Source organism: Pezoporus occidentalis, unplaced genomic scaffold (genome assembly GCF_034315485.1).
Source record: "Pezoporus occidentalis ecotype Australia unplaced genomic scaffold, CSIRO_AGI_Poc_V1 ctg82, whole genome shotgun sequence".
Taxonomy (NCBI): Eukaryota; Metazoa; Chordata; class Aves; order Psittaciformes; family Psittacidae; genus Pezoporus; species Pezoporus occidentalis.
Window position 1 is genome coordinate 2,545,703 of NW_026916181.1, and position 14,374 is coordinate 2,560,076.

General features: G+C 45.9%; 2 protein-coding genes across 4 annotated transcripts; one reads left to right on the plus strand and one right to left on the minus strand.

Annotated features, from left to right (window-relative positions):
* Positions 1-653: 653 nt before the first annotated feature.
* Positions 654-5,160, minus strand: ACKR2 (atypical chemokine receptor 2). Its single transcript, XM_062603994.1, is given in 6 exon segments — positions 654-967; positions 969-1,747; positions 1,750-1,882; positions 1,885-2,000; positions 3,595-3,652; positions 4,248-5,160. Coding segments are annotated over 6 exon segments (1,182 nt in total). The 5' UTR covers positions 4,272-5,160; the 3' UTR covers positions 654-895.
* A 2,406-nt stretch (positions 5,161-7,566) lies between these two features.
* Positions 7,567-14,334, plus strand: HIGD1A (HIG1 hypoxia inducible domain family member 1A). 3 transcript variants are annotated; one of them, XM_062603998.1, is made up of 4 exons: positions 7,567-7,590; positions 9,356-9,463; positions 12,313-12,447; positions 13,196-14,334. In XM_062603998.1, the coding sequence occupies exons 2-4, from the start codon at positions 9,361-9,363 to the stop codon at positions 13,243-13,245; spliced, it is 288 nt and encodes a 95-aa protein (XP_062459982.1). In that variant the 5' UTR covers positions 7,567-7,590; positions 9,356-9,360; the 3' UTR covers positions 13,246-14,334. The 3 variants fall into 3 exon arrangements, with proteins under 3 accessions (XP_062459982.1, XP_062459981.1, XP_062459980.1); XM_062603997.1 differs by lacking the exon at positions 7,567-7,590 and adding an exon at positions 7,591-7,614; XM_062603996.1 differs by lacking the exon at positions 7,567-7,590 and adding an exon at positions 8,060-8,855.
* Positions 14,335-14,374: the final 40 nt, after the last annotated feature.

Below are 14,374 nucleotides of genomic sequence, written 5' to 3' on the forward strand. Positions count from 1 at the left end.
ATGCTCTCAGTCTGTGGTTTTGCAAAGCCAATATTTATATTAAAGATGGTATCTGTGGGTCTTTCTATCTTGTCAAAACAAATCTTTGAGAAGGCAAATACCTCCACCACTGTTCTGCTAAGCACAGTTGGTTTTTTTTTCTCTTTCTCCCTGTTTGTTACTGGTTTGTACTTTGTTGTCGATCAAACTGATCTCTAATCAAAGATCTGTCCCTTGGAATGACACAGTTTCCTGCTCAGCAGACCTGAGTGTGACATAGCTCTCCATAACAGAGAAACTTGTCATTGGTCAGATAGCTTCATTTAAAGGTGCCTAATTCCTCATGTTGCCTCTCCTGGTAGACAAAGGGATGAGCCTGGTTGAACACAACTACCTGGCAGATGGTGAAAGCCAGAAGTAAAGCCACCCTCCAGGCTGAGCTTCAGGCCACCTGTGTCTGGCCTGATGAGTGTGGCAAATCCATTCCCCAGCCCACAGCACAAGCTGGAGGATGACAGAATGGCTCTCCTCCATCAGAACCTTCAGACCCTTTGGGATCTAAGAGGGGAGAAGTTCCGCACAAGTTTCAGTTTGCATTTTAATGGCACAGCATCTAGACAGGCTGCTCCTTCATTCACTAGTGCCAGACAGGAGGTAGTGAATGACATTCACATACTCCAGACAGGAGCTGGGCTTCTTCCACATTAATAAAACCTGGTCAATCCTTTTATAATAATACCAGTCACAACAGAAACAAATCTCTCACGTACTTTTCCAATCCCAGTGTGGAAAATCCTCATCTTGATGCTGGTGCTAGGATGAAATATCTGGTTACTCACCAACTCCATCACACAGCCATGACCAGTAAAGTACAGTATAGAGGGCATACACACAGTCTAAACAATGTAAATATTTATCATGCATTTGTGATACTCAATACTTCTATCTCAGCTGTATATCTGCTGCAAGATTGGCTTGTCTCTTGAAGGCTGGATGTCAAAGAAAGCACTTCTCCGGAAAATGCCCTGGGGGATCTTCCATAAACATAACCTGAATCATTTTTTCACAAAGGCATATAGAAAGAAGTTAAGACAGCAGTGGACAAAGGACAAACTCTCCGTGATCTGCATGGCACAGTCCAGTTGTCTACTGCTGCTTTCACAGCTCCTGATCACGCCAACATCTTGCAGGGAGTGAAGGATGAGGACAATGTTGTAAGGGAACCACAGGACAAAAAAGACACCCACCAGAGTAAGGACTAAGCAGAGTGCTCTCTTTGAGCCAGGCGTCTGAGACATAGGGAGGACACACGCTATGCGGGAATAGCAGAACATCATGAAGAGGAAGGGAAAAAGGAAACCCAGGGTGTTTTGCATGACTCAAAAGACAACTTTCCAAAATAAGTGATTCTGGCCATAATCATGGGCACACACGATGGTTTTGTTGTGGATTTGTGTTGTGCTGGTGAAGAGACCATCAGGAATGGAGAGAAGTATGGAAAGGACCCATCCCACCAGCAAGATGAGGATGGACTTCCTCCACGTCATGGAGCTATTTGAAGAGCAAGCATGAACTACCTGCAGACACATGTCCAGACTCATGCAGCTCACAAAACAGAAACCACTGTAGAAATTCACAGTGTACATGGCATTTAAGACCAGGCACAATATGTCCCAGGTCACCCACTGAGAAATGTACAGAGCCCAGAAAGGAAGGGTTAATAGCAAGAAGAAGTCTGAAACCATCAAGTTCAGCAGATACACTTTGGTAACTTCTTTTTCTTCTTGATGTCCATAATGAGAACAATAAAGAGGAGGGCATTCCCGGCCAACCCGACCAGGAAGACCACAGTACAAAACGATGGCAAAAATACTGTGCTGAAGGAGAGTACCTCTTTTTTTTTTTGCAGGGGCCATACTGCTTGTAATCCTCCTCATCCAAATACTCATACAGATAGTCACTCGAACTGGCAGCATCCATCAAGGCTGCAGCGGTTGCTGTTGCATTTGATAAATGGCTGCCTAGGAGCAAAAGACAAGTGAAGGGGATCAAAATGTTATTCCAATTCACACAGGAAAGGCAAGCATCACATCATGGAGCATTTTCCTTTAGTCCATAGGTTTAAATTTCTGCCACTTTCTGATAAGTATTTTGTATCCTCCACTCCTTGGCCTTTCCCTATGGCATGGGGACAGCCGTCTACACATACATATGAAAATAAATAAAATAAAATAAAGTTCAATTCTGGTTTCCTTACTCTGACATATTCAAACTTGAAAGCAAAAGAGCAGCCTCCTCTGACACAACTCACCACTTCCTTCTGATGCCACTGCAAGCTTTTGAAAAAAATTCTGCTCTAAATTACAGGAAATCCTCCACAACATCTTGCGGTGAGCTGCTTTAGACTCACCCAGGTCACAACTGAGAAAGCAGCATCTCAATTCTCAGTAAAGCAGAACCTGCCACTGACACCTTTATGCTGATGCAGCTGCTCCCTCAGGTGAAAAGCTCAACATCTCACTCCTGGTTGAACACTGATCCCTCTCAATGCCAACTCTAGGACACCAAGCTATGGATTTTTGTAAAAGGTATTAGGAAGTGTAAAATATGGATTCATAAAATCATAGAATGGTTTGGGTTGGAAGGGACCTTAAAGATCATCTAGATCCACCCACCTGCCATGGGACACTTTCCACTAGACCAAGTTGCTCAAAGACTTAATGAAGGTAAGGACATGTAGGCACCAAAATCAACTCCTGAATCAAGGTCAGAGGTAAAGATTTAGCTGGAAGGATGTTGCTGGAGTTGATCCTGCATGAGAGGATGCATGGGCTGAAACACTGCTGACCGAGGAGAGCGAGGGCCGTGAGGTTGGCCACTCCCCAGGACTGAAGGGTGGTGTCAGTGTTTAGACAGCTGCAATCCAGATTTCAGGAAATGATGACTGATTTGGAGAGCTTCCTACTTCTGCAGTCTGATTTTCAGAAAAAAAATTAAAAAAAAACCCACATAAGAACACTACAAGGGTTTCATTTTCTAAAAGCCATCCAAACTGGGCAATGGTTGTCACTAAAAAGCCTGTCTTGTGCAGTGGGAGATGGGATCTGCCTGAGCTACCTCCCAAAAGTACCATGAAGTTCTGTGGGGTTTAAAAATCAAGCCTAATCACCAGGCTCTGAGAATAAACCAGGGCTGTCACAGAGAAAAATTGTGCAGATACCACTCCACCCCTAAACCATACCATTTTTCAGCCATGGCCAGAGATGCCCACCTTTCTCCTGGGGCTTATTCTTCCAGCAATCCAAGGCATGACTGTGTAGCTCCCTGCCTGCACTCACTCCTGCCTTGCTCTCTTTGACGATATTTCTCTCGTTGCCCAGGAGACCTGCAGCCACCAAGTAATGATAAAATGAAACTGCTGGTCCCTGGTTGTGCTACACATCCCAAGGGGAACATACACCAAGGTGGCTCTGCAACTTCTAGGTATGGCTCCCTTCCCACAAATACCCCAGGAAAGGGGGCACACACAGGCTAAACAAAGTACCTGAGGCTCAGAGTGGGCTGCTGAGGAAGCCTGTGGGTGTGCAGCTGTAAGGGGTGAAGTTGTGGACAAACCTGTTGTAGTCCCATGTCTAAAATTGTTCAAATACTCATTCCAGGCAGTTCCAGGCAGCTGAAAACAGAATTTGCTTTGGGCTGGATTGAAATGTTTTCTTGATGTCTTGCAGTTCTTTGGTGATTGCCACAGGGCACTTCAGACAGCAGCCACACAGAGCAGAGATCTGCTATGGGAGAGTGATACAGTAAGACTGTTCTGGGTATTAGCTTATATATATATTTCAGAGAAGAATCGTGCTTCTCTATAGGCAGCTCTGACTGTATGCCCTTGAAAGGAAATCAAAGCTTCCCACCCTTCTGAACACAGCAACACCCAGCAAGATTCTCAAACACCTCTCCCCACATGCCCTCTGCTCCCATAACAGGACAAACCATCTCCAAAGTTTCCATTTCTGGGTCTCTTCCAGCCCACCAGGATGCCTTTTCTCCCTTTGCCGCATCTTCCTCTCTCTGCACCATGCTAGTGCTGACATTCACATGCCCATCCCCATAGCTCATAGTGGAAAACTGACAACACAGGCTGAGCTCAGAGATTAATTCCAAGCTTGCTGAAGCACCAGTGCCTAGGAGCTGGCTCAAGAAGAAAACAGAATTTCTCCAGGTTTCTCATGCTGCTTTGTCTACAAGTAAGAAGGAGAAAATGCACTTACAGGAGCTTCTTCTCCTGTCCTCATCCTGCCAGATGCTTGAATCAACTTTTAGGAACCTCTTTTACTTGTGTAAGAGCATGGGCAGGAAATTTGAGTTCAGTGTGACCTCCCTGGTTTTGTTCTGCCTTTCCTGGTGTTAATCAGTGGGTTACAGCACTGAAGGAATCATCTCCACCCCACATCTGAGCATGAATCCCTCAACAATATCTAAACCTGGCACCTGCACCCAGAGTTGGGCTTTGGCACTTGAGATACCCCTCAGGACACAGCACCTTCTGCCACCAGTGCCATGAGGACCCAGCACCCTCCTTCATAAACACAACCTACTCTTGTATAGCTGGAGTCAGACTTCACATTAGGGATGGCCCGAGCTGCAAGGGCCGAGGATCCATGTCAGCACATTGTGAATATCACTGGTGGATCCTGTGCACCCCAACATGCATGGGCTGAGTGGTGAGTCCACACACAAAATAGTCTGAAGCAGGCTCTTCTGGGATGTGCCAGACCAGGGTCACCCAGGCAAGCACACAGACCAGCCACTTGCTTAAAGATAACCAGTTGCTTTTGCTCTTCTTCTCTCCATTCTTCCATGCATGCTTTGCATCTGTGCTCCCTGATCCTTCTCTTTTCTTTGCCCCATCTCCTTCCAAATAAGCGGTATTTTTCTTTCTCTCTGTTCCACCTGGATTTGCTGCATACCAGCCTCAGATGTGGCAACAAGTTCCCTCTTGTTATTTTGTTTTCTAAAAGCTTTCATTAGTGGAAATATTTGTGGCTGTAGAACAGACGGATATTAAGATTAGATCATGTCCACCCTGCCCATGTCCCAGCTCCCCTGGGCAGGACTGGATCTGCTTGGTCTCTGCACTGAGAGGCTCTCAGGGCTGAGCCCCTGCTGTAGAAATCTGCATTTTTTTCCAGGAAATCTGAATAAGCCACATGCTACTTGGATGGTGCAGAGTCCTCATCCGCTGCAGAGCAGAAATGGTTACCAGTGGGGCTGTCGGGCCCTGTCAGCTCTGTGGGGACAATCACATGTCTTTTCAGGCACTAACAAAGCCTTGCAAGTGGTACCAGAATAATGAGCTTATTGCCATGGTTGAAGATACAAAGATTGACAACAGCAGAGATGTGCCAGCCCCCTGGCACTGCCACAGGGATGCTGGGGGAAGCTCCATGGCACAACCCTTTGCTTGCTTGTCAAAGGTGTCTCTGATGAAGTGGATTATTGGAGAGGTTTTAGAACATCACTGTTGTTGAGTGGTCACCTAGCAGCTCATTTCCTTCAGCCCACCACCAAACAGGGCCACAGGGAACACTCTGACTGTGTCAAGGCCATCCTCCATGCCAGCTCTGGTGTGCTTTATAAATCCCAAGCCACCTTGGTAAAAACAGGAGAAAAGAGCAGCAGCGACGACCACAGCTCCAAATCCAACCTGCCCCATGGTAGGTGGATTTGCAGAGAGAAATACATTATTTTTACCCATCTTCGTGTTTGCTGCCATCAGCTGGTGTACATGTGTGCCTGCATTTAAAACATAGCCTATAACATATATAGGCAATGTACAGATTATTAAGAGAGCAAGAAGCTGATTGCAAAGCTGAGGCACCACACATGCACACAAGGATGCTACAGCTGACAACAGTTTCATTAGCCCAGCAATTACAATGAAATAAGTTTTTTGTTTTAATTGAGTTTCTCCCCTAAAGCACATATTGCGCAGATCTGCAGGGATTTACGTATGCCTCTAAGAGTCACTAGAGAAAGTAGCCTTCACAGTAATCTATTACAAGATTTTAACTCAATTCAGGAGCTGGTAATTGCATGGATCTTTTACATTTATTTTATTTTTTAGACTCTGCAGAGCCCTAATGGCTTTGGCAATTAAGGTAACCAGATTACCGGTAATAGGGAGCACATTTAGAGAGATACAGCAGCTATCTGAGCTGCTTTCTTTTATGCTTCTGAAAATGCTGTGTCAGTGGTAGGGTGGCCCTGCAGGAGCAGCAGCTCTACGTCCCCCGCTGCTCAGAGCTGGGGAGACACAAACACTGCACCAGAGCACTGCAAAACCAGTCAGGGTTTTTGGAGAAAAGGACTCTGCTATTTTGCTCTGACAAGCTGTCCCCTGGTTTATGGGAGGGGGTTAGGCATCTTCAGGATCCTAGAAGATTTTTCCAGCTGCCCCAGAGTCTGGTTCGCTTAAAGTGATAAGCAATTTGTAGGTTGTCTTTGGGCTTCAGAATACACTGCCTGGCATACAGCAGGTGCAAAGCGAGCTCTGTTTAATAGCTGGAATTCAGGAAAAAATAGTCAACGAGACATCTGAGTATCATGATAACCAGACTGATGGAAATCTGGCCTCTGACTTTGACCTCTGCTACAGAGCTTCCACCTGATGTCACAGTGTGGGTTTATATTGACATGAGAAGTTCTGAACTGGGGTTGTTTAGTCTGGAGAAGAGAAGGCTCAGGGGGGGACCTTATCACTCTTTACAAGTACCTAGAAGGAGGTTGTAGTGAGTTGGTGTCAGTCTCTTCTCCCAAGTAACAAGCAATAGATCAAGAGGTAACCTCCTCAAGGGGAAGTTTAAACTGCATATTACGAAAAATTTCTTCACTGAAATGGTAGCCAAGCATTGGAACAGGCTGCCCAGGGAAGTGGTGGAATCACCATCCCTGGGACTGTTCAGTGATATCCCTGCCCCTTGGTGATATAGTTTAGTGGTGGACTTGGCAGTCTGCGTGTAATGGTTGGACTTAAGATTAACTTGAAGGTCTTTTCCAACCTAAATGATTCTACGATTCCAAGTTACGGGAAAACTGCAAAGCTGTTTTCCCATCCTGCAAATGACAGCCTAAACCCCTACGTTCGGGGGTTCAACCCGGAGCCCCTGTGTTTTGCAAACCCTAGATACTCGTGCCCGGCCGCGATGGGGAAAGGGTCCAGCTCCGCGCAGGGCCGCGCCCCACTGTCCGTTTAGCAGGTCTGAGGGGCGGGCAGCGGCTGGGACGGGACGGGACGGGACGGGACGGGCTGCTCTAGGTGAGAGGGCCGGATCCCCAGCACGCCTCCACGCCAGCCCCAATTCGAAGAGCCCCGTGATCACATCCCGCCCCGGCCCGCGGTGACAGCGGCCGCGCTCTGGATTGGCTGTCGGCGGGAGGGTTGCCGCGCGGCATGCTGGGAGTCGTAGTTTTCCGGCCCGACCCGCGGGAGCCTACGGCCTCGGAGGCGGGGCGCACCGGGCCAATAAGAGGTGGGGGGCGGGGCCAGGCTCGCAAACGCCGGCCGGTTTCAGGATTCGGGAGGGCAACGGCCGCGGCGGCGGTAGTAGCGTGGTGAGGAGGACCTGTCCTTGGAGCGTAACTGGGGAGGGGACCCGGGGTGGAGGCCCTAAAGCTGCGGGAGGGTATCGGGGGCAGATAGAAGGGCAGAGGGCCGGGGTGGAGTGGAGGTGCATGGGGCTGGAGTGGGGCTTAGGCCTTGTGTGGAGTACGAGGGCCTAGTGCTAGAGTAGAGGGAGCGCCCCGGGCGGGGGAAGGCAGCCCGGTGGTTCTGTGGGGTGCTAGGTCCTGTCACATGTCCACCCGTGGCAGAGCCACCCCCTGTGGGTGCGGCACGGGCGCCCCGCGCCTCCCTGCTGCGGTATGGGGCAAGTCAGGGCAGTGATGTGTCCCACGGCCACACGAGGTGAAGGTCACGGAAACGTCTCGCGGTGGACAGATTGCTTCACTTCGCGGTATCCTTCCCTTGTGTGAATCTCACCTGCGGCTGTTCCCGCCTCTCCAGCGTGACGGAGGGATGGGGGGGGGGTTGTGTGTGTGCCCTCTCAAGTTTCCTTCTCCGAATGAGTCAGGCTAAAATATAACTTCCATTTAGCAAATAAGGGTAGCGGTAGGAGGCACAGAAAGGCCAAATCCTTTGGCCTGCAGAGGCTTGCGTGTTTAGTTTAAAACCCAGGCAGTCTGAAATGGCTGCTAACCGGGGAATACAGCCACATTTGAAGTGCATCTTTCGCATGTTAATTTAAGCCCGTGCTTAAGTTAAATTCCTGATGGCTTATTTCAAGAGCTTGGAGTACATTCATGTGCCCCCAAGCTGTACGTGGCTGCTGAGCCTCTTTATGGCCAAACAGGAACAATACAGGTAGAGGTTTTTCTAGTAGAGAGCTTTGTGATGTTGTTGAACTAATTGTGCTGGCATAAACAGTCACCGATTGAAGAATTATGCTTGTGCCAAGTACTGAAGAAAGAACAGGTTCTCAGTGCAGCTGCAATGGGGACAGGACAAGAAGCTGGCAGGTTTTGGTGGATGGTCTCTCTGGTTTGGTGATGATGGCTCTGTGAGTACAGCCCTCCTCATGGCCATTGCTGCTTTTTCTTTAACTAGGGGGCATGTGAGAAATCACCTGTGCTGCAGCGGAAACTCTGATCATCCTCCTGATGTGCCCCCACATGAGTCTGTGTCAATCAAGGGCTTCACAACTTGCTTTGGCTCTTCCACAGCTGCCATTTTACATTCTTGCATTCTCCAGTAGGCGTTTGAAACCTTGCTGAAGTGTTGGATGAGGTGGTAAGAGGTGTAGTGACCAAAAAGCTGCCGGGTAGGGCTGACCTTCTGCAGCAGCTTGCGCTTTCCCCGAGAGCTTCAAGTGCTGCTCTTGGCAGGGAGCAAAAGAGAAGAAATGAACTTTCCTGAGGTCAGAGCTGCTGTTAGGGAATTGTCTGTGGAAATAAAGCAGTGTGGTGGAGGACAGAAGTCCTGAAAGGAAATGCAGGCAGTGACCAGAGCTTTCAGTGGCTTCTCGCTGCCCATGAGGGGCAGCTGGGGTCTGTAATTGTGTGAAAGCCATGGCAGAAATTTGTTGCTTCAACACTTTTTCTTTTGTCCTGTCCTTCCCTTTCCTAGTATGCAATGATCTTGTTTTCCAGGACTTCACTTGAATTAATTCATCTGTATATAGCTCATCAGCTCGAGTCTAGCTGTTGTGCTTTTATCTTGCTACTCAGTTCACTCATGGACTATGTAAGGGAATTTATTTTTCTAAAAGTTCTCTTAACTTGGTGTTTCTAAATCCTGAAGAGAGACTCCTTGTCTTCACAGCCACTATGTCATCTGGCCAGGAATCCGTTTTCCCTGAATATGAGACTGAAACCAGTCAGACGTCAAAGCTGTTAAGAAAATTTAAAGAGACGCCATTTGTACCAATTGGTAGGTATAAAGATGAATAAATGTGTTTACACATAGATCTTTCTTTTCACAGGCGATCAGTAGGGTTAATGCTCTTTACCTTTTTCCCCATTAATGGGAAATTACTTTGAAATTACTTCGTTGTGTAGGCTTTTCGTATGCTGACAGTGGTATTCCTTCTGCCCAGAATGATGTTTGTTCTGCAAGATACAGGGAAATTAATGATTCTTGTTAGCTTAAATAGAAACTTCAGAACCTACAATTGCAAGTGGGAAAAAAAACAGCCAATCAGCACACCCTGAAAGATTGATTAGGTGAGCTTAAAAAAGGATGTTTAGGTGATCCTGTTAAGTGTTAGAGACTGTGTTTTCTAGCCATTCTGGAGTGTACGGTTGATGGGAAGTATGTGATCTTTACAAAGTGACTTTAAAGCCAACAAAATACAACCTAGAATTGTCTAAAATACAACCTGCCAGCTAAATGTGGCACCCTTCTCTGCTGCTATCCTTAGTTTAAAATGCATTTTCTTAGTAGGTTTTGCAGTTCCCCAGCTTGAGGAGGCTGTTGAAGTTTTCAGCCTCTCTGCTGAAACCCTGAGAAAGCCTCAGAGGAGGGAGAGGGTCAGTTGTATTCATCCCAAGAGCTTTCCTCTGACTGGGAACTGCCTCTGATGTGAGACACGTTTTGATTTCCAGCCGCCTAAAATGGAGAGCAGTCAGGTCGCTTGGGGTGAACTGTTTCAGGCGTTTGCCAGGAGATATCTGTCACCAGTCCGTGTGGTCACAGGACTTTGCTTTCCAGCTTCCTAGGGCGTACTGTGAACTCTGTGAGTTCAGGTTCTCCTGAGCAGATTGGCACAATTTAACCTTCAGCCTATGCTGGAGCTAGCTTGAGTGCCCTAAAACTCTTAATTGGTATTTAATGAAGCTGCCACATGGGTCGTGCACCAGTGAAGGCTTTATGGCTTCACAAGTGGAACTGTTGATACTCCTGTTCAGGGAGACAAGCTGTCCAAGCTCTCATTGGTAAAATATACACTACACTTAAAACTTGGCAGCCTCCTTTGTGCTATGTAAATAATCATCCTAAATAGGAAATGAAGTAGATGGAATTGGGAAATCTTATGCATTGGTGCTCTGTATTCCATGAGACCATCAGTATACACAGGTTGGAGCTGGCATAGCCAGGGCTGTGGTTGGTCTGTTGAAGAACAAAAAGTTCATTCTCTCCCTGTGAAAGAGACCTGGCTGAATCTCTCCACCCACATCGCAGGACCAGTAACACGACTTGTCCTATCCCAGTGAAAGTTGTCTATGTGTGACAACACCTGAAATAACAACCTCAAGTAGGACAGTGGGTATGTCAGGCTGCACCCACATGCTGGGGGTCAGATCTGCAGGTGAGTAGGGTTCTTGGATGTGAGCTTCTGTCCTGGAAAGAGGATGTAAGCAGCACTTACTCCTCCTGAAAATTATCCAGGAAACTCTGAGCTACTGCTTTGGCATTTTAACGCTAGTGGAAATCCTAGAATGGTTTGGGTTGGAAGGCACCTTAAGGATAGGAAGAAGTTCTTCCCTGTGAGGGTGATGAGGCCCTGGCACAGGTTGCCCAGAGAAGCTGTTGCTACCCCATCCCTGGCAGTGTTCAAGGCCAGGTTGGACGGGGCTTTGAGCAACCTGGCCTTGTGGAAGGCGCCCCTGTCCATGGCAGGGGGGTTGGAGCTAGGGTTAGGGAAGGGACCTTAAAGACCATCCAGTTCCAAATGCCCTGCCACAGGCAGGGACACCTTCCACTTGACTAGGTGTCAAAGCCCTGGCCAAGTAACAGCTGGAGTTTATAGACAGCAGACGATCAAGAGATCTGAAGATCTCTAAAGATCTGTATTCTTGCCATTGTTACCAAAACAGTGAGGCAAATAGCTGCAAAAAAGCAGCAGCAGCAACTAGCTCATTAGCTCACGTTTGGGAAGGATTTACTTGATCATGTAAAGGAAACCACAAAAGCCTTTAAATAACAAAAAAAGAATTTTTCAGTGTCTAAGGTTGCCTCATAAGAGTACCCCTATTCTGCCCTAGACGTTTTTATGTAAGATTTTGTGTGAATGGCAAAAGGTGCCTCTGAAACTGCTCTGCTCTTGTAGGAAGCAGGAAATCTATGGAAAGTATATGAAGACCTAAAATGGTATTTACCTCTACAGTCTTACTTAGTTTTGGATCCTTTTCTATTATATGGGTTTCAGTTGAACCGTTGTACCATCACATGGTTGACTGGTTTTGGCCCCATGAAATCCTGTTTCTGCTTGATGTCATTGAATTTAAAAGCTATTTTTATCTTTCATAATGTAACATAATCTAGGAATTATATGATGTTCTCTGTAGCTTGTCTCTTTGTGTATGAAAATGACAATCTCTTGCTCTTCTTTGCACTGACTTGTGCATAGAATGAGGGGACACATGAGTGGATTCAGTAGACAGGGCAAGACTTGTCATCCACATAGAAACAGTAATTTGACCAAAGCATGGTTATTTTAGAACAGGGGGAAACACCTCAAGTCATGCCAGGGGATGTTTAGCTTGGATATTAGGAGAAATTTCTTCACCAAAAGTGTTATCAAGTGTTGGAACAGGCTGCCCAGGGAAGTGGCTAAATGGCCATCCCTAGAGGGATTCAAAAGACTTGCACATGTGGCACTTAAGGACATGCTTCAGTGGTGGCCTTGACAGTGCTTGGTTGACAGTTGGACTCGATCTTCAGGGTCTTTTCCAACATAAATCACTCCATGATTTCCAGGGTATTTTGTTTAGATGGGTCACTTCACACATCCATGATGTTGATCTTGACTCAGAAGGATGCTTGCCTCTTTCTTGTAGGAATGGCTGGCTTTGCCATGTTGGTTGGGTATGGGCTGTACAAATTGAAGCACAGAGGTGACATGAAAATATCGCTTCACCTGATTCACATGCGGGTGGCAGCCCAGGGCTTCGTCGTGGGAGCGCTCACGTGTGGTGCGTACTGAACAGGAGGACCTCTCACATCATCTCTTCTCTTAGTGGTTTACACAGTCTGCATGAAATGTTGGGGTGAAAGTGTGCCATCTGTTACATTTTAGGATGTTTATGCTCATGACTGGTGTTTGCTCAGACTTCCTAGAGTAGTGTGAATTTTAACTACACATTTAATATTAAGCTGTGCTAACTCTGAGAGTAGAAGTTTTGACTGCTTTTACATGTGGAAAGTATGTGAGGTTCTGCAGATCTTGAAATTAAGAGGTAATAAAAGAATGGTCTGCCATTAATATTTCCCCTTGTAGGTATGTTGCTGTTCCTGAATATAGCACATTGGAAGACCAGTTTATGTAGAGTGTAGTATTATATATTTTTGTATATATATTTTCAGGACTGAACGTACCAGTGTGTACATCCCAGGTCTTACTTGAGTATTTCAGCTATGTATGTGTGTCAGTGCCTGTCCCGTGAAACACTGTTGATACTGTATTCCCAGAAGTTACAACAGGGAAGCCTGACTGCAAAGCAAACTAGAATTAGCTTGGGATCAGGATTTTCATATACAGTATAATTCCATATCAGATTTCTCTGTATATGAAGAAGTCAGTGTTCATCACTGCTATAAAAAAAAAAAAGCGGAAGGGAAACATTATTTCATGACTGAGACTCTCTCTTACTGTTCAAATTGAAACTTGTTACTTCTTGTTTAACAAAGCTTTCCGATTGTGTTTGTATTTCTGTCTTGTAGGTGTGCTGTATTCGATGTTTCAGGAGCATGTGCTGAAGCCCAAAGAGTAGCATAAAGCTCATTGAAATCTCTGTCCTGGTGGTTGCCTGTGTACTGCAGCTACAAACCTCCTATCAAGGGGTTCTTGAGGAAGAGCAAAAAACACGATATTAGAGAATTGCCCTGTATATATTTGGTGTACAGAACACTGTCTTGGAGCTGGCAGCCTAAATGATTGTGCACTGGGGTAGCGGGTGTCAGGGTCTGCTTTGATTGACATTAGCATATCCCAGTTTTTAGGGGATATAGTAGAGTACAATGCCTTTATCTTCTCCTCAACTATCAATACTTCCCTAAAATTGGTGGCTTCTTTTCCTGCCGTTGCCCAAAACCACAGTCTGAACTAGCTTCTATGAGGCATTGGGCAGCATGTGGAGGCGAGGCCTGTAAGTGTCGTGAATGCTTTGCTGTCATTTTCTATCTTGTGTATTTGTCAGCCTCCAACTTTGTAATTTAGAAGCTTCTAGTAGCACTAAATGGTTTCTAAAATATTGAGAGAGATATGAACATCTATTTTATTTTTTTTTATTTAAGGCATAAGTACTTGGTATGTTGCAGCTATTTAAATGTTATATTTATTCATTTTAATGAGGACACAGGCTCCCTATTTTTACTATAGATTTTCAGACTCTTGAATTGCTATATTTTGTAACTTTATTTACAGTGTTCTTCTGAATAACATTTAACTGTAACATTTAAAATAGATATTGTGGAAATTAAACCTTTATTTGGTGTTCTAATGCTTTCAGCTGAAGTATATGATCTAGCTCTGATTTCTGTGGTATCATTAAATTTTTAACCATTTAAATCTGAAAAGGCCCCATAATCTTTGAGGTGTTAAAACCCTTCTCTGTCAGTTGCTACTGTTATTTTACACTTGGACCCCTTGTATCTGCAACAGCAGTCACAAAAAATAAATATGTTGAAAAATCCAATTTGTAAAAACCTCATTTTCTCCTCTTAGCTTACATTCCATGGTGCCAGTATGATGTCTGTGTAGCAAATACCACAAGGTCTGTTCTGCACCTCTGTCTGTGACATATTGTACACCCCAGTGGGAGATAAAACGTGAATAAATATATGAGCGCTAGAGGTAACAAGTGTTTGGCTATGGATTTGTTGGGGGGTGCGCCCCCTGTG